This window comes from Photinus pyralis, unplaced genomic scaffold (genome assembly GCF_008802855.1).
Source record: "Photinus pyralis isolate 1611_PpyrPB1 unplaced genomic scaffold, Ppyr1.3 Ppyr1.4_LG5, whole genome shotgun sequence".
Lineage (NCBI taxonomy): Eukaryota > Metazoa > Arthropoda > Insecta > Coleoptera > Lampyridae > Photinus > Photinus pyralis.
Window position 1 is genome coordinate 46,747,956 of NW_022170596.1, and position 19,163 is coordinate 46,767,118.

Genomic DNA, 19,163 nt, shown 5'->3' on the forward strand with positions numbered 1-19,163 from the left:
GTTTTTGTATTTTATTTTTCAGAAACGCGTTCTTGATTGTTGTTTATTGGTGTTTTTGTAACTGCAGTTCCAGTGCTTCCACCTATTAGCCTTTTTAATTTTTTGTGTAAATGTTTTTGCAGTTTGCGATTCATAAAATAAAAAGATGAACGTTTGAACGACCATTGTATATGAAAAACATAATTTATTACTCGAAATATGACATAATAACATCGTGTGTACCTACCATAACTTTATTTCTTGGCCTGAACTGTAGCAACACATCTTTATGCGTCATCATATTATTTACATTAGAGACAATCGGTGCATCGTTTCTTACAAAGAGCACAATCACGACACCACAATTGACACAAAATTGGAAAACAAAGAATCGTGTTCGTCAACAAATCTCAATCGTAGTTAAAGAAAAATTACAAAAATTTATATGGACTTTAATTGGAATAATTTAATATTCAGTATATACGTTTCTAGGAGTTAATTAGCTATAAAAGGGTCAGAATAAATAACACTAAACCAGTGCAGATCGACAAGATCTACAGGGATTGAGTATCCGAGTAAAGCAGTCTTAGTAACATCCGACCCACATTTAGGCAAAAAAGTCCACTTAATCAACGTTCAAGCGACGTAATTGTACACTTTACGATCTTCAGGTGTGCGTGCTAAATATTCCCGTTCGATCAGGCCCTCTATCCTCTTTTTGATGATCACTGGCGAAGGTAAAAATCTACTTTTTAGCTGTTCCGTTACTTCGGTCACTAACAAATTATGCGCCATTCGTTTTCGCGATTTCATTATACGTACTATAGCGGCTTCGATTTCGTGTTTTCTATCCTCGTCGACTTTATTTCTAGTTTCCCGCCGTTCGGGTTCGCTTTCGCCCTTGGCAGCTACCGTTTGTATTTTAACCCTATGCAATTTCGACGTGAACGAGTCGTTCACGAAGAACTCGTGCGTCGTTTCTATGTCTTTCGTTTTCGGGTTTTTTATTAAGATCCTCTGCGCCGTTTTGCCCATGGCTAGCGACTGTAACGCCCTAATTAAATCGCGCTCGGGTATATCGGTTTCGTTCTGTATTTCTTCGTACGTTAACTTATCGTGATTATTAAAGAGCATGAGAACTACCATTTGATACGTCGAAACGGCGATGATGTGCTTACGAGGTCCGTTGCGCAGCGAAATTACACTAGTCGATGACGAGCAGGCGCCTTCCTTTTCGTACTCGTCCCTTTTGGGGCCGTAGAAGACCGCGTTAAGGTCGGCGTTTCCCAGTTGCGGTTGCAAAGTCAACTGGCGCCCGCTATGTTTCGCTAAATAAAATCTGAAACCATCGGTCAAGCAATGCGAATGATGCACAATCGAATTACCTTCTGAACGTTTCGAAGGCTGCTAGTGGTGCTGAGGGTATGTGACACGTTGGCGTCGCACTTTGAGTAGGCCAAAATCCTGTCGTTAAAACTCTCATGAACAGATCCACACCTCCCAGATTTATCTACACATTCACAAAATGAGCGGCGAAATTGATTAATTAGGCCAGTTTTACCTCAGATTTAAAAACGTGCTCTTTAAATTCGTCCATTATTGTGTTTGATACCGTCATGTCTTTAAACATTCCTTCTAATTTGGAGGTAAATTGACATCCACATTCAGTCTGACATGGAAAAGTAAAAAATTAAAATTATTTACAACTAAACTTAAAACATTTCACAATGTTCCAGATTGGTAGAATTTCAAATGAGGTAATCTAACAATATTCTTTTGATGGATGAGACATTTCTTGTTTCGGTAGCAAGCAAAACATCAGCATAGCAGAAAAGAAACTGACATCGCGTAGGTGCATTTATGTGAAGCCACAGAATTTTTACTGTGATGGAGCGTATTTCGTACTGTCATAACTCATAAGTGGCAGCAATTTATAATGTTTTTATTTCACTAAATTTTAACGATCACAGTACTAAGCAGAATACTCCACAGAATATACAGGCTGTTCCTAAATATGATGTAAATAATTCTTTGAATTATTTTACAACTAAAACTTCATATAAATATAAGGCTGCAAAAGCTTCGTTGACGATCTACAGGGTGTTATAATTTCAAGATTTCAGTTTTTTCTGTATACAGGGTGGGCCATTAGTGTGTGGGTGGAAGATTGTCGGTTGGTTTATTAAACACACATATTTAAAATTCATTGTCGGGGCATGTTGGGCGACCCTTAAGGCTACAACCTAAAAATATTTTCACCGCAATTGCAATTGTTATACAGGGTGATTTATATCAAAGTTGCATTTTTTTAATGGAACCCCCTGTATATTATTACATATTTCGATTCCTTGGTTAATTTTAGTGTGACTTTATGTATTACATATAATGTTTAAGATGAGTCCTTTAGCCGCAATTCGTGAATTCGTCGCTTTTTCAAAAAGTAGATGTCTAGTAAAAATTGAACAGCGCAGTTATCATTAAACTGAGAAGGCCGTGACTCGGTAGCATTACTGGTCATGAAATGTACTAAAATAGGCAGAACGGCTAAAGTTAAACCTCTATTGTGTTGAAAGAAATCAAACCGTCAATTTTTAAAATTTCAACCAAAGTTAACTTGATTTTTTCAACGGTATTTATAGAATAGAATATATTATTTACCATGAATCACAATAGCATACTATTTAATTATGTTGTAGTGAAACATGGCATATACCTCAGAGCCATATGGCTGTGTTGAATGTACGTTTCCAATATAACTTTGATATAAATCACCCTGTATAACAATTGCAATTTCGTTGAAAATATTTATATCCATTAACCTAGCAGAGCAAGGTTAGCAGAACACAATCAAACATATGAACTCATCAGAGCACTACCTCAAAAAATCCAATGAAAATCCAAATGAAAAGTGAACTAACTATAGTATAATTAGGTGCTAATTAAGTGTCCTATTCCCGAATTAAATGCTCCTTTTTTTTTTAAATTATTACCTGTTTTGCCCGGTTCATATGAACTCAGCAGAACACTACCTTTAAAACCTAAGAAAATGCTCTGCTAGGTTCATGAACATAAAATATTTTTAGGTTGTAACCTTAGCAGTCCTTCAACATGCCCCAACAACAAATTTTAAATGTGGGCAACCCACAATCTTCCACCCACACACTAATGGCCCACCCTGTATATCTTGCAGTTTTTGAGATATTACCTTAGACCATATAGTACATGGACTGCTAATTGTAACGAAAATATGGTCAAGGACATCGCCTGGGTATGTGAGTTTCAGGGTAAACGAGTCTGTCCGAACTTGTCCGATTAGACACGATTTGAGACTGTCAACCTATAAATTAACAAACGTCAATTAATTAATCCTCTGGATATGCAAAAAAAGCAAACCTATCCTTATTTTGTGAACGTATAGAAGATAATCAAGCTTCCCGTACCACGCGGTTACTATAAAAGCTACTCTTTACGTGACCCGAGTGGTGTTTACACGACTTTAGTTTACCCTGAGATTCACATACCCACGACTACAGTGCCCTCTATCCGTGACCACCTATTTTGTATGAAAAGCATAGGGCTAATAGCAGTCCATGTACTATATGGTCTAAGGATATTACGCTCAAATTTGAAATGCAAATTAAGCTGAAGGGCTGACATCATTGGTCATACCAATCTACAGTTTGCAGAGATCATGTTCCATTTTCTACCCCTGAACTTTTTAGCGCATTCTCCAACGAAGTTGGGTGCGCTATTGCAGATACTTTCTCTGTCCGAGGTCTTAACTACTCCTACAGTTGAGCCAAGGAAAATCTTAACAATTAAACTGTGCACTATTAATGTATTTTGTTGAAATTTTAACCACAGACATTTCTGGTGAAGACAAACATATCGCATATAGTAAAAATCAGATGTGCGCATGCGCAGACTGCGCAATGGCTTCTTGTTATTTATGGAGATATTTCTTTGAAATTTTGCCCAAAGATGCTTTTAGTGTAACCAAACGTATCGCATATTGTAAACATCAGATTAATGCGGAATATCAACTGTTATTGATCGAAATATCTTTTTAAAATTTTAATCCCAAATGCATCTGTTTAAGGCAAACATAACTGATATTGCCAACTTTATTTATCAAGATATTTCTTTTAAATTTTAACCATAGATGCTTCTAGTACAGAAAAACATATCACATGTAGGTAGTAAAAATCGAAAACTACAAATGTCATTAGGAAAAGCAAACATATCGCACATAGTAAGTCAAATCCACGTATGCGCGGACTGCCAAATGCCAACTTTTTTACTTATGAAAATCTCTCTCTAAAGTTTAACTATAAACGCTTCTAGTAAAAACAAACATCGCATTAATTAAATGTGCTCATGCGCGAGCTGCGCAACGCCACCTTTTTTTGTTTCTGGAGATATTTCTTTGAAATTGTAATCATAATCATATAGACCTCTAGTACAGAAAATCATAGCGCACATAGCTATGGCGTTTTGGGAGTACTGATCATTCATGGAAAATGCGCTGAAGTTGCTCGCCTTAGGACAAAAAAACCTTTTTACTTGTTTTCCGTGCGCCCCTAGTAGATTGTGAAATAAGGATTTCCTTTTCTGCTTTGTTTAGAAACTTTTTGGTATCTTGTAATTTTTTTGTATCTGTGACAGTTATTGAGAAAAAAATAAAAATCAATTTTCTGTAGTTAGCCAACACTCCAATCAGTCCTACAGTTGGAGGTTTCTCTGTTGGGCATTAAATTTGCTGGTGATCCAATATCAACCGAAATACAGCTGATCAAAGTTGGACAAAGTTTCTCAAAATATAAAAAAAATAGCTGAAAAGCAAAGGTTTTGGTTTTATAACTATCTATTAACGATCCTCAAGATCGTTTATAATTTTGTATTGTTGTCTGTCTTAAAGTCACTAGATATAGAAAGTACCGCAATCATCCGCCATTTTTGGGCAAATTTGCTGCCAACTTAAAAAAATTGACAAATAAAATCTGAGTAGCTGTCATTTTTTATAACCTAACTTCATAGTACTGTCATGTTTTATAAAAATATATACAGATATCTCCAAACAGGTGGAACAAACCCTAACATTAAAGTTACTAGAATCTGGTAACTTCCGCCATTTTTGGGCAAAAATCATGCGTTCTCTCTCTAACACACGAGCCCAATGGATTGCGGTACTTTCTATATTTAGTGACTTCAGTCTGTCTGTTCGTCTGTCTGTCTACACTTTGTGTAGAAACGTCCGATCTCTTTGAAAATTGATACACGTTCTTCAGGATATAAGAAGGATCGCTATTGTTTTTTGGCTACGTAGGCCAACGGGCCAAAAAGTTATAGCCCACAAACTGACCTAACCTCAAAAAAATAGGGTTCTTTTATCATTCTTGTAACAAAGAACATCTGAATGTCCGGTTTTCTGTGTTAATAAATATTCATTAAACCTCGGGCAATGCAGATTCAAAAAAAAAATTGCGCATGCGCATTCCAACTTTTGTATTTGCGCAAGCTCAATTTTATTTGTTAAGATAAAAGTAAAACGTAATGCTGATTCAAAAAATTTGTCTTATAAGCTATGCTGATCTGGTGGGATAGAATCAACCCCTTAAAGCTTAAGGTATATTGTAAAAATGATATATGTGTCAAGATTTCGAGGATCGTTCGGTATTCAGTTGTATCAGATTTTTTGTTAATAGTAAGCTAATAGATCACTATCTTGCAACACCTTTTAGGGCCGGTTGCACAAAGACAGTTTAAACCTATCTTGGAATTAACCAGTGGATTACGGTCTAGGATTGGTTGAAATTTGACGTTTCGCCAAATTTCCACTAATCATGTCTTAATCCATTGCGTTAATTTAAACGAAGTTTAAACTGTGTTTGTGCAACCGGTCCTTAGTGTTCAAATAAGTGAACTGACGGTATTTAACTTAAAAAGAAAGAACAGGAAATGTTTAATTGAAGCATAAGAGTAGCATTTTATTGGCATCTAATTAATTGCAATATCAATGGCTGTTCAATTTTGCTGTGCTAGCTACAAGAACATAAAATACCTCATCTTATATTATGTCAGTGATAGTAAAAGATTAGAGATCTGAAATCTTGTTTTAAATTTGTATACATTTATTTTGCATGGTAGTCGTAATGATTATTAATAACCTTCACGTAACGAAATAATGACTGAGAAAAAGTAAGAAAGGTACAGACTTTTTATATAAATGGTACCAAGATTTGCTTGAATGCTTGATAGGATCATATATTTTTCTCTATCTTCTGAAAGAGGCAGAAAATTCTGTAACAAATCAATGAAACTGGAAAAAAATCTGATCTTCCTTTCACACTTTATTTTACAAAATAGAGAAAAATATACGCACATATTTTGATTTATTTCATTTAAAATTTTAGAGCCAACAGGTTTGTCAATTACTACTTGGCCAATGAGAAAGGGAAAGAATCGGGCATTTTATACGAATGCAAAAATACATTAAACCGCTTAAAGTTCTGCAAAATTCTCAAAAGCCTTTAAGCGGCTTAACATATGAAAATAGCTAACAAAATCTTACATGGCATGTATAGGTAACATGAGAATTTTGCAGAGAACTAATACGGAAACGGTAACAACGAGAACAAGGCGACGTAGGCCTACTCCTTTTCACGGGCTTCTTCCAAAGAACACTTTATTCCATGCATCTAATTAATTGGGGAAATACAGAATACGGAGAATAAAGTATCGTATCGACGCAGGAAGCCTTACCTTAAGCTTTGAAATCATGTTCTTTTCCCAATCATCACTCACAGACTTATTAAGAAGAAGCCTCTTCGCTAAGTGTTGTTTATAGTATCGTTCAAACACGTCCTTTTCCTGTAGAAACCGGAACAACACCATCGATTTGTCAAGCACTTGTTCGATATCTTGCTCAGACATCTGCAAATACGAATAGTACAAGCGAGTAAACTTCGCGTCAACATACCCCTTTCACTCCCTTCTTCAACTTGTCGTCGATGAACAAGGACAAATACTCGGGCGATTTCGGATTCAAATTTAAAAAGTGTTCAAAATCAGACGCTATCATTTGTTTAAAAATTTTATCGCTAGCAAACGAGTTAATGAGAAAATGATCGAAGCGATCTTTTAAGTCTAATAGGGATTGAACGAACGTGATTGCGTTAGTGGGCGGCTGATGCTCCTCCTCCTGCACCAGCGCCTTGCCTTGCTCACGTAAGTAGTGACTAACGCAGTCGGCCATCGTCTTGAGACCGTCCGCCACGCGACCGAACAATTTGTACATGCACGCCAAGTCCTCCGTCTTTTGATTCTTCAACATGTGAACCACACCGGAATTTTCCATTTCGACGATGGTCTTCATGTGCTTCTTTATTAGTTCCTCTTCGACGACTTCGACGATACGCGATTCCGTTGACTCGTCGAGGTAGTGCTTGGCGCGCTCCGATTCCTCGTTTATTCTAGCCTCCACCTTCTTTATGTACACCGACGCGCTGTTCTCCGCCAGAAACTTCTGGCTCTCCACCTAAAAACGGCTAGCCTAACACTTCGGACGCACGGTACCGTCGCTTTACCTTGTAGAACTCGGCCGACTGTTGGAGAAATGGCCGCTCGAAGTCTTCCTCGTAGACGATTCTCGAATTTATTCCTAGTACCATTAGCATCTGGCAGGCGTTTCGGATTGATATGCGATCGACCTTTTCGCCTCGCCTTTCGCGCATTACCATTTCTAGTAAGGTTTCGCGTAGGTGATCTCTGATGCAGCCGTAGCGTACCACCTTAAAAAATGATTATGATATAGAAGACAAACGGCGCTTGGACTGAAACCCCGCCCACTCAAAAATAAAGGCCAAAAATGACGTTAGGGTGTGCAACAATATTCAAATTAATAATTAATATGACAGCCAGATCTTTATTTGTTTCAAGAAGTTATTTTGGTTGCATAAAATTAGGCGTCTTTCAGGACATTTTTGTCATTTAAAACGTAGGAAATCCCTATGTCTACTTCTACATGAAAATATCACTGTACAGTGAGGCAGTTAATTGCAATTATCTTTCAGATGATGGTACAAGCAAGAAATTTGGTATGAATGCTTCTATACAGGAGCCCCACGTTGGGCGCCAAATTATTATAACCTTTTCGTATTGGCAAAAATACCAATTCGATAGGTTCATGAAGAGGTAACGTAAATACGGTCAGTCGTTAAATGGACAACAAAAAATCAATCAAGAAACAAACTACCTGGTAAGAAAACTGTATGGCAATGGTTCATACAATGTTGGACCAATACCCCTTCGCTCGGCTCAAAACCGGAGAGCATAAGGATTATTAGGGCGCCAGGGTTGCGTTGGACAAATTAGGGTACAATTAATAAAAAACCCAGTCCTAGAACTATAGGAAATAAACCATTGACACCAATGGATAATAATAGCCACCTAAATAATTTAATATGGTTCCCGTTTTCCAAGATGGCGGCACATATTAAACATTATTAATAGTAAGTAAGTACGTACCTGTCAAATGAAATTTGGTATCAACACTTCTATAAGGGTATTGTTTTATATGTAAAGGCTGGCCATTAAACAAATTCAAAATGGCCGCCGTTTTCCAAGATGGCGGTACAGCTCATGCAAATAATCACTCCTGTGATGTATCAGAAACGTCAAATGTAACGTGTAGGTTATCTGTCAAAAAAACGTTATTTTACGATGTCGTTACACAGCGGCTATTGTTCGACAACGACTTTCTCTATTCTGTACGACACATAACAAGGATACGAAATATAGCTGTCGTTCAAAATCAAATTGCTACCATTACGATATCTTTTGCTAACGACGATATACAGAATAGCCCCTAAAATACCGTGTTTTTAGCGCATTTTCCAACAAAGTTGGGTGCGCTATTGCAGCCATTTTCTCTGTCCGTCCGTCTGTCGGAGACCTTAACTACTCACACAGTTTTCAAGATATTCAGTTCGATTTTTTTGCATTCAATAGCGTATAGCTCTAGCACCTGAGCCAAGGAAAATCTTGACAATTAAAATGCGCAATGTCAACTTACTTATTTATTAATATATTTTGTTGAAATGTTAACCACAGATATTTGTGGTGAAGGCAAACATATCATATAGCATAGTAAAAATCAGACGTGCGCATGCGCAGACGGCGCAATGGCAACTGTTATTTATCGAGACTTCTTTTTGAAATTCTAATCACAGATGCTTCTGTTAAAGGCAAACATAACTGATATTGCAAAGATTAGATGTGCGCATGCGCAACTTCTTTATTTATCAAGATATTTCTTTGAAATTTTAACCATAGATGCTTGTAGTAAAGAAAAACATATCACATGTAGTAAAAATCTTAAACTACAAATGTCATTAGGAAAAGTAAACATATCGCACATAGTAAAAATAAAATTCACGCATGCGCAGACTGCAAAATGTCAACTTTTTTACTTATGAAAATCTCATCATTTGAAAGATACTTACCACTAATAATATTTAATATGTGCCGCCATCTTGGAAAACGGCGGCCATCTTGAATTTCTTAAGTGGACCTCGTTATCAATACCCCTATAGGAGCATTCATACCACATTTCATGGTAGTATCATCACGAGGGGTTGACCGCTGGGCAAATGTGGTGTACAGTCCCGAGGAAATGATGAGCAAATGTAGCAAATGTTGGGTAAATGTAGCGAATGTTCAGGAAATGTGGCAAATGTTAAGGAAATGTAGTAAATGATGAGGAAATGTAGCAAATGTTTAGGTAATGTGGCAAATGTTAAGGAAATGTAGAAAATAGTTTAGCAAATGTTTAAGAAATGTAGTAAATGTTTATGAAATATGACATATCAATGCGAGTATCAATGATTTGTAAATGTAAAGATAAATGTATATCAGACGCTTACAATTCGTGAAAATTATGCAAAAAAATGTGTTTTAACATTCGTTCATGTAGTGCAGTCGTAAATCATGTGCTAGAGTCCTTACCCTATACACCGAAAAAGTAATAGAATGATTGTTACATTTCGATTGCATACATTGCTTTTTTTGTTTTGAAATTTAAGAATCTCGGAGAGACTTCATTTCGAGTTCAATTGCAAAGATTATTGTTTGATACATAATCACAAATTTTTATGAATTCAATCGGATTAATAGAACAAAATTCTTATGGGAATTTTTACTTAGATTAAGTACAGTCAAGAAATACGACAAAGGCTATAACAAAATGTGACTTAATTGATTTTAAATGTTGTGATACACCTGCTCAAATTCAAAAGTTCAAAGAAAATGCCTACGGCTATGTGTAGTCCAAGCTATTTTCGAGAATAATAAGAATTGAAAAGGAAATATTGTTCTACGAATTATTTTCATTTTTATGAAGTACATAGCAACAAACATATATGTATATATGGCAACAAATAACAGTCGTAACGAGGTCGGAAATAAAGGTGGTTTATTTATGAATAGCATTTAACAGTGAGTCACCATGCCTCGCTCTATGCTGTGCATTTTTACTGCGATAGCATTTTCTTGAAGTATCAGTCTGACAATGAACTTCGTTCTTCATTCATAAAGTACCCTTATTCCCGTTTTTATCGTTGAATGCGCGGGTGGGTGTGCTCGTAAGTGTAACAAACAATGGCGGTAACAGCAAATATTGAGACAATCTCTGATTGGGGAGATACGGAGGATACATTTATCAATTCCATTGAACAAAAACTAGAAGTCCAAATTCCTCTATTCTTAAAAAATATAGTAAAAGTGTCCGGTTTAGCAAATAAAATCGGGATTAAAAATTTATCAGAGGACGATATTAATAGGCTAGAGGAGTTTGTAAAAGGCGAACTTGTCGACTTGATCGATAAAGAAGAGTATGAAAACTATTATGGGCCGTTGTTTAAGAAGAAGCCTACAAATTTTAAATTTCTTATGGGACACAGAAAGTTATTACTAGCCATGAGTGAATCACAACGTGAACTAACTACAACTACGTCTCAGCAACAAAATAAACGCAAAGTCAAACCTAGCCGAGAACCCAGCATTGCTTCGACGTGCAACAACACAAACCTTCAAATGGCTGAAAATTTATCAAAATATAGTACCAAAATAAAACAAAACATTGTGTCTTGGGTTTTGTTACTAAAAAAAGAGAGCAAAATCACAGAAGATGAAGAACGAGAATATACCACTAAAATAAAAAGCATAGAATACCAGTGTTCACCAGATGACGACGATTTTATTTGCTGTTATATCCCATGTTTCATTTGCGATGCGAAAGTAAAGGTATGCATTGCTTTTGTACGCTCGATTTTATGATTGGTATTTTATCTTAGCACTTAGAAATCAATTCCTGCATTAGATTTGTTAAAATTATTTTATGTATAAAATTTTGCTTTTGCTTAAATACGTCAGATATGTCAGAATCTATCTCAACATGTAGTTACTACATATATATCAAGTATTATCGGTATTACCCTCTGTAATATCATATGTACTAGGTAGAATAATGCACTCTGATTGACGAGAATTTCGTATACATAAAATAATAACAATTTTTAACTCTTTCCGAGACTCTTTCGATCTCATATAAAACGCTCACTTTGTAATGTCCAGATACCAATTACAGTTTTTGGATACTTTGACACAATTCCAGCGCAGCGAGGATTTTTTTAAAGTATCCTTGGAGTGTAATGTGTATCTGAACATTACTAAGGTACAGAACTATAAATATATAACTACTTGGAATACATTATCAACTTGTGCCCGGCGCCTGTTAACGTGTACTACTTCAATTTTAGGTGAAAAAACTGCCTAAGAATCACAACACCCATTGGTCTTTTTCGAATTTTTATCAACATGTTAACAAACATTTGAAAAATAAGGACTCAAATAAAGATAAATTCCAGGATAACTCTAAGCCAAAATCTAAGCGCACGATTCGCCAACCCACACTACATACATTCTGTTCTGAACCGTCTACTAGTTCTTCCTTTATACCCACCATCTCTAGAGTAGATGAGAAAATAGGTGAAGACGCACAAGAAACAAGATCAGATGTTGAAGTCGTAGTATCTGCTGTCTTATCATCAGAAGAAGAGGATGAAGATATCATTCAACCAAGAAAAAAAGCAAACAAGCAAATAATTTTATCAGACATTGAAAGCGGTACCGAACAGGATTTTCCTCGGGATTTTCAAACAGACGGAATTGTACATGAAGGGGCTTACAGTTCTGTTGAGCAATCGTTACACCAGCCCCAACAACAACCGACTTCGGTCCTTGTTGAAAACAAGTGGTTATCTCCGAAATACTCGCGCTGTGAAAGAAATCGACGTGGCCGCGAAAATTCTTTTGATGATGAAAAACAGCTGCTTATAACCAATTTTTATAAGCCACTAAAAGACATTGAGAAGGTGTTAATCGAAAATAGTCAATTAAAAGAAATAATTCAAGAACAAGCCAAAAAGTTCCGATTATTGGGTGACAAGGTTGGCGGTGCATCGTTAACGGGAGCTCCTGTGTCAATTTTTTTAAATATTATGCTTGATACAGCTGCTGCCAATGCTTCCAAAACGAAATCAAAAAACAGATTTGACGAAAGTGTAAAAAAATTCTGCTTGTACCTATTCTTAATTGGAGGGAGAATGCTATACGAGACATTATATGCAAATTTGAAAAACGTTATTCCTTCAATAACAACTTTACACCGTTCTATTACTAATTCAAATATACAAGAAGGGGAATTACGCTTTGCAGATCTGAGAAGATTTCTTGATAGTCGTGGATTGCCAAGCGTCGTGTGGATAAGCGAAGATGCGACAAAGATTACAGGGAAAATAGGATACTCTTCACACAATAACTTGGTGGTTGGATTTGTTATTCCACAGCATAATGGATTGCCACGTGAGAACTACTTCGAAGCAACTTCGGCACGAAGAATCCAACAGATCTTTGTGGAAGGAGAACGAGCTCAATATGGGTACGCAATCATGGCCCAATGTCCAATTGATAAAACCCCTTCGTTTTGTCTTAACATTTTCGGTACTAATAACAAATTCACGCATAATGATGTAATACAGCGATGGGAACAAATGAAGGTATCTGCACGTCGGTATAACATAGAACTTTTGGGTTTCTCGTCAGACGGGGACACGAGGTTGCTGAAAGCGATGCGGCTCACAACAAAACTTTCTAACCAGGTAACAGAAAAGTGGAAGTGGTTTCACATGCCATTAGATACTGGCAATATTTGCACTCAGGACACAGTTCACATCGGAACAAAATTAAAAACGCGTTTAATCAATCAAAAAGTCACGCTCGCTCTTGGAAATTTTATAGCATCATCGGATCATCTTAAAACTCTAATTGAGACTGTGTCTAAAGATAAACACCTTCTGACCTTAGGAGACCTAAATTCACAAGACAAAATGAATTTCCGATCTGTTGAAAAAATTATTGCTCCTAAAGTGTCTGAACTTCTTAAAAAAAGTGTTCCAAACAGCGAAGGAACTGTTGCATATCTTAAAATACTCAGATCTGTACTTGATGCTTTTCTCAGGAAAGACCTTAGTCCTGTAAGGCGATTGCAACTGATTTGGTATGCGGTCTTTTTTCTTCGTATATGGAGGAGTTGGGTAAGAAATTCCGAGTCATACACAGTGACTGAAAATTTTATAACTCTCAATGCGTACTTGTGTATTGAAATGAATGCTCATGCCCTGATTAAGATCATCCGAAAATTTAGGGAAGAAAAACTTGATACGGATTTTGCCACTTGGCTCTTCAGCTCTCAACCATGTGAGCAAATTTTTCGCGCTACCAGATCACTCACGTCAACGTACTCTACGATAGTTAATTTTAGTTTAATGGAAATGTTGAACAGAATTAATAAAATAGAGACTATTGTAAGTATTATGAGTGATTTGCGCGATACATTTGTATTTCCACGGGAAGGGTCATCTAGAATGGGAACTGCACATAACTCGATTGGTATTGTGTTCCCTTGTGATGAAGAAATCGAGTCAGTATGTATGACAGCATTGCAAGAGGCGATAAATGATTGCAAGTTATTGGGTATATATAACGATCGAGATAACGATGATACTCAAAACCTTTGGGAACAAATTATGATATTTGACGGGAGTATTGATTCACAACCGTATAAATTACAGGATCCAGATGCATTGGATTATCATTGTGTTGACTTAAATTTGTCAGAAGAATTTTCATATGAACCGGCTACGAATGATGTGTTACGCCAATTTGTTGACCAACAGGATGATAGCGAAACAAGCGAGGATCAAGAACAAGATGATGACCATAGTGATTCCTTAATCAACTTCCAGGATTTGAATTTCGCTGACGTTCCTGTTGAAGAACCAATTCATGAAAGAAGCCCCTATGTCAAAATCAAATGCCAAAATGGTCAAATTAAAACGATAAGAAAGAAAACATTGTGTTGGTTTTTGGACGATAATGTGAAAAGGTATTTAATGTGGCAGTTAATTAGTATCATCTAATCTAATACATTCTATTACCTTTTAGGTTGAGTTCTGATCGTCTGCTGCGCGTTAGAGCAGATCAGAATTATAACAGTCGCAGTCCGAGAACTGAAAGTACATCTGAAACTCACCCACTTAAACCGGTTTTAGAATCATATTATGCGGTATACTATTCCGAATCATGGTATATAGGTCGCGTAATAACCCAGTCTGAAGATAAATGTTACAAAATCAAGTTTCTCCAGTCTCAACTCAATACATTCATATGGCCTAAAGATGATGACGTACAAACTGTGGACCAACAATACATTTTTTTTGGTCCAATAAAGATGATCGGAACAAATAACATGACAATCTCAGAAGAAAATCGTAACGCCATAAAAAGGAAATACAAATCAATTAAAAAAATGTATAAGTAATGTTGTTTATTCAAACTATTTTTAAATTGTGTATGTTTTAAGTCAAAAGTAAACTTTGATTTGTAGTTGGGACAATATTGTATATTGTGTGTTTAACCTGTTCCAAAGCTCACAAAATAAGAAAATATATACCCAGGTAATATTTCAATTACCAAATGACCCGCGGAAATGCTTGTACATATTTAACTGTATGTAGTACCTAAATGATGAGCAAAAGTAACAAATTTCTGGTAAATTTATAGCGAATGTAGTAAATGTTGTGTAAATGTAGTAAATGTGGCAAATTTCTGGTAAATTTATAGCGAATGTAGCAAATGTTGTGTAAATGTAGCAAATGTCTGGCAAATGTAGCAAATGTGGAAAATGGCAAATGTGGTGTACACAATTTTGCCCAGCGGTCAACCCCTCGTATCATCATCTGAACGATTAAACCATTTTCTGGCATTTATATGCCCCGCTACTATCTGTGTAGATACTAAATTTGAGCTTTATACGTCACAGCGATTTTAGTACAGGTAATTAAGTAAAAAAGTTTTTGTAAATGTCACACTTTTGAAATTTGACAGTTGTTCAAGGACGTGTGCTGATGCCCATATCAAAAATCCCCTGTACTGGGAAGTGAGAAAGTGGTGGTGGATCGTTTAAAAGTACATTTTTCTCAAATATATTCTCGTTACGGATCTATAGGGTGTTAAAATTTCACGGTTTGTTAAGTTTTATATCTCCTGCAGAGATATTTTGTGAAATATAAGTTACGCTGAAGGCCTTACATCACTGATCATGTCAATTGTAGTGCGAATCTACAGAGTGATTTTTTCTCAGGAGTCATATTCCATTTTCTACCGCTGAACTTTATCTTAGTGGGCTACTGGTAAATTGTAAAACAAGAAATTTAATTTTGTGATTTATTTAGAAACATTTTGGTCTCTTTTATTTTTTTTGTATCTGTGACGGTTAATGAGCAACAAAATTAAAGATCAAATAAAAATATAATTTTAAAAACGATCCAGTAAGCTCTGGCTTTATTTGGATAATATCTATTCGCCGTTTGCAACCGATATTTCAATTATCTTTCTTGCTTCCGAAAGCACTTGTCATTTAGAAGCGAAAGGTGAATTAATATTTTAGAATTTCAGCTCCGTTAAGTCAATATATGCCGTTTTTGTTTCTTATGTTAATTGATTTATTGTCTAGGCAACAGATTTTCATTACCTAAACAACCCAAATTTACTCGGTAAAATAGAAATAAGTGAACAATGTAATAGGTACAACATTAAACTACTTTTTGACATAATCGCCGTTCCGATTTATACATTTGTCGTAGAGTGGTACCAATTTTCCTCATAAAACGCCGCCTCTGTTTCCAAGCAATTCTATATCTGTGGCCAGTTTGTTCTAGTCAGCGTTTCAAGTGGGCGAAGAGATGAAAATCTGAGGGAGCCAAATCAGGATTGTATGCTGGGTGATCAAAAACTTCCCATCCAAAGCTCTACAAGAGGTTCGTTATTGCAATTGCAGTGTGCGGTCGTGCATTGTTATGAAGAATAATGCCTGACGACAACATTAATTCGTAAATAAAGCTTAATAAACTGGGTGGCGCTCAAATAAAGGTAAGTAAAGAAGTACCGAAGATTACATGTCCAAAACGAATCAACCTTGAGCTAGCTGGTCGTTTATGCGGCGGGTTTGAGCCAAAGCAGCGCCAGCCAAATCCACTGTTCTATTCTACTAGTCCTATCATCAAAAAGGTTTATTATTTAAGTCAGAAAAAAAAGCTTCTTATTAAATTTTTGACATTTTGGTATAGTAGGCATTGACAAAATGTCAAAAAAGTTCATTGGTGGCATCGACATATAATGATTGGACTGCGTCTACCAATGCTAAGCACGGATACTGCAAGTGAGAGAGACGGGAAACCTAAGAGGGTAAGCTGTCTCTTACGGTTATGCATCTGATTGGTTCTTTCAACAGAAGAAGAACGAATCAGATGTGTAACCGTACCAGACAGATTGCCCTCTTAGTTTTATCATTGACATGTGGTTCCCTTAAATGACATACCTCATAAAGAGTCATATTGTGCCTTAAACCCCTAAAATACGCAACTTTTTTCCCATTTAACCGACTGTGTATGTCTTATAGTTTCCGATTTCCCCATGCCCTACATTCTTATCTTAGATTAAAAGAAAGAGGCATCTCAGAAAGATCGCACCACCAATAAGAAAGTTAGTTCACCACACGTGTCCAATGCACCTCACTTAATAGATATTATAGTCACTGTTGAAATTTCTTTTGTTTTTATTTTTGTTTTAGTTTATACCTCGATTTATACACAGTAGTCATTGCATTTTTGTTCACTTTATATACCTGCTCTTTAGTTTTATATCGTTTTTTCTGTTTCTTTAAACACTTTGAAGTTGTCCAATATTGGTGTTATTGCTGTATGGACAATAAAGATTATTATTATTATTATTAAAAAAAGCTCCACAAAGAAACTTGATCAGGTTTCCCGAAAAGTGCAAGCTTTTCAAGGAGGAATGAACTCGAAATCAATAGGGTTCACCTACAAGACTCAGTATATTTAGTAATAAAACGTATAAGCTTTTGTACACCAGAGTTCTATTGTGATAACAAGAAAAGGTCCCACAACACCGCAACAGGACTTTTATCCAAAAACCATTTTTTGTGTACTTACCTGATCTCTAAAAATAATCAGGCCCAGATTGTACACGTTATCCACATCATTTTGCTGAACGTAAACTCGATCCATGTACATTAGAATATCACGTATCATAACCATGGACGTCTGATGATCGTTCCACGCTTGATTTAAAGTTAACAGGAAATTATTCCGAAGCGACTCCAATACATCTTCACGCACCTACCACAACCACAGTCAGATACCGACCACAAACGTGCGATTCTACTACCTTTGTCTCGAGATGATGAGTGACGACTTCCTTCAGACCGGTGTACAATCGTTCGCCATGCTTGTGTAAGACCATAGTATACGCGTTGCGATACAGTTCTTCAAAACTAAGTCCCGAATTGTTCTTCTTTTGAATTTCCTGTATCGCATTCTTGAGTAACGCCCAAATGCTCTCGACATACTTCTCGTCCATTGTCATCTGAAACAGAACATGAAACGGTGTAACACGACGTGACAGGTACCGGCTCAAAATATTTCGCTAAAGGATCTCGAGAGGAAGCAAACCATCCTATAAAACTTGCGCTATAGCTGCTCGTCGACGATGCGGCCATTAAGGCTTAAATAACTCGAAGAAACATTTAGATCAACGTATAGCAAAGTGTCTGGCGACACCAAATTTTGGTTTTGCACTAATGATTTTGTTATGGGCCGAAAGTGACAAGTAAACATAATTGTTTCCCGGTGACAAATCGACAGTCTTAGATCCTGAAGTTTTGTCATCGGGTTGCGACTTACCGGAAAGGCTCGGATTCGCATCTTGCCCTCCTTTTTGTTTAAACTTCCTCCCTTCATCATTTTTGTACGGATTTTATGCTCTACGCCGTCCTTCCAAATTCGGTAATCGGTCACCAACTTTGCTTTATTATTAATTCTATAAAATCACTTTTCATTGCACATAACGAATTTGTCCTTGAAATTGTAAATATTTTACATACTGAGTTAACGTCTCCTGGCGCTACAAACGTTTGTATTTCATGGGGAAAAAAAAAGAGCGGACTAAAACGAAATGGGAATGAATGAGATTTTGACCCCGTCAAAAGACGGACATATACAAAATTGATGATGTCGTACAACCTGCTGGTACGTATCGTTTTACGGACATTGAATTTTATCGGTTCACTTCAATTTCACGAGCCCGATTCGCGCACATTCAAACGGACGACGATTAAGGAAAATAACGGAAGAGCGCCCGAAACTGAATTAACACGACACAACTGGAGAAAGTCCTTCACTTTTCCTCCTGTTTTTGCTACTGTTGCTCCAGTAAACATTTAATCTCCATAAACAAAAGTGATAACGCCATCTCTCTTGCGCTCAGCTGTTCGGCCATTTACCAGCTTTTTCGTTCGCCGATAAGGCAGATTGCTATAATTTGTTGAATACATTCAGTGGCGTACCTAGGGGTATGAAATATTACAGTGCCGTGGCGACGAAACTGATGACATGTTCCCGTCTACAGGAACTACTTGAGCGGAATGCGGTAAGCGCTGTAATCGGTTACGATTTTTTTGTCTTCATAAATTGAGTGTACATATTTAA

The 19,163-nt window shown here is 36.5% G+C and overlaps 2 protein-coding genes across 3 annotated transcripts; one reads left to right on the forward strand and one right to left on the reverse strand.

Annotated features, from left to right (window-relative positions):
• Positions 1 to 415: 415 nt before the first annotated feature.
• LOC116170417 (cullin-3-A) lies at positions 416 to 18,945 on the reverse strand. Of its 2 annotated transcripts, none has more exons than XM_031486797.1 (9): positions 18,086 to 18,294; positions 17,845 to 18,042; positions 17,610 to 17,795; positions 7,566 to 7,769; positions 6,959 to 7,516; positions 6,742 to 6,912; positions 1,541 to 1,648; positions 1,365 to 1,489; positions 416 to 1,318 (listed from the first exon to the last, which is right to left on the reverse strand). In XM_031486797.1, exons 1-9 carry the CDS (start codon positions 18,173 to 18,175, stop codon positions 616 to 618), a joined length of 2,343 nt encoding a protein of 780 aa, XP_031342657.1. In that variant the 5' UTR covers positions 18,176 to 18,294; the 3' UTR covers positions 416 to 615. The 2 variants fall into 2 exon arrangements, with proteins under 2 accessions (XP_031342657.1, XP_031342658.1); XM_031486798.1 differs by lacking the exon at positions 18,086 to 18,294 and adding an exon at positions 18,360 to 18,945 and having other exon boundaries at positions 616 to 1,318.
• On the forward strand, positions 9,627 to 15,134 carry LOC116170416. The gene is made up of 3 exons (XM_031486796.1): positions 9,627 to 11,280; positions 11,796 to 14,482; positions 14,542 to 15,134. The coding sequence occupies exons 1-3, from the start codon at positions 10,636 to 10,638 to the stop codon at positions 14,915 to 14,917; spliced, it is 3,708 nt and encodes a 1,235-aa protein (XP_031342656.1). The 5' UTR covers positions 9,627 to 10,635; the 3' UTR covers positions 14,918 to 15,134.
• Positions 18,946 to 19,163: the final 218 nt, after the last annotated feature.

What these genes read in the sequence shown, in the direction of transcription:
- LOC116170416 (XM_031486796.1), top strand. Translation starts at nt 10,636, where the DNA reads ATGGCGGTAACAGCAAATATTGAGACAATCTCTGATTGGGGAGATACG. An exon ending in TTTGCGATGCGAAAGTAAAG is followed by an intron (nt 11,281 to 11,795) that starts GTATGCATTGCT and finishes CTTCAATTTTAG; the next exon opens with GTGAAAAAACTGCCTAAGAA. An exon ending in TTGGACGATAATGTGAAAAG is followed by an intron (nt 14,483 to 14,541) that starts GTATTTAATGTG and finishes ATTACCTTTTAG; the next exon opens with GTTGAGTTCTGATCGTCTGC.
- LOC116170417 (XM_031486797.1), bottom strand. Translation starts at nt 18,175, where the DNA reads ATGGCCGCATCGTCGACGAGCAGCTATAGCGCAAGTTTTATAGGATGG. An exon ending in ACATGATTTCAAAGCTTAAG is followed by an intron (nt 1,649 to 6,741) that starts GTAAGGCTTCCT and finishes TTTCCATGTCAG; the next exon opens with ACTGAATGTGGATGTCAATT. An exon ending in GCCTTCGAAACGTTCAGAAG is followed by an intron (nt 1,319 to 1,364) that starts GTAATTCGATTG and finishes CGATGGTTTCAG; the next exon opens with ATTTTATTTAGCGAAACATA.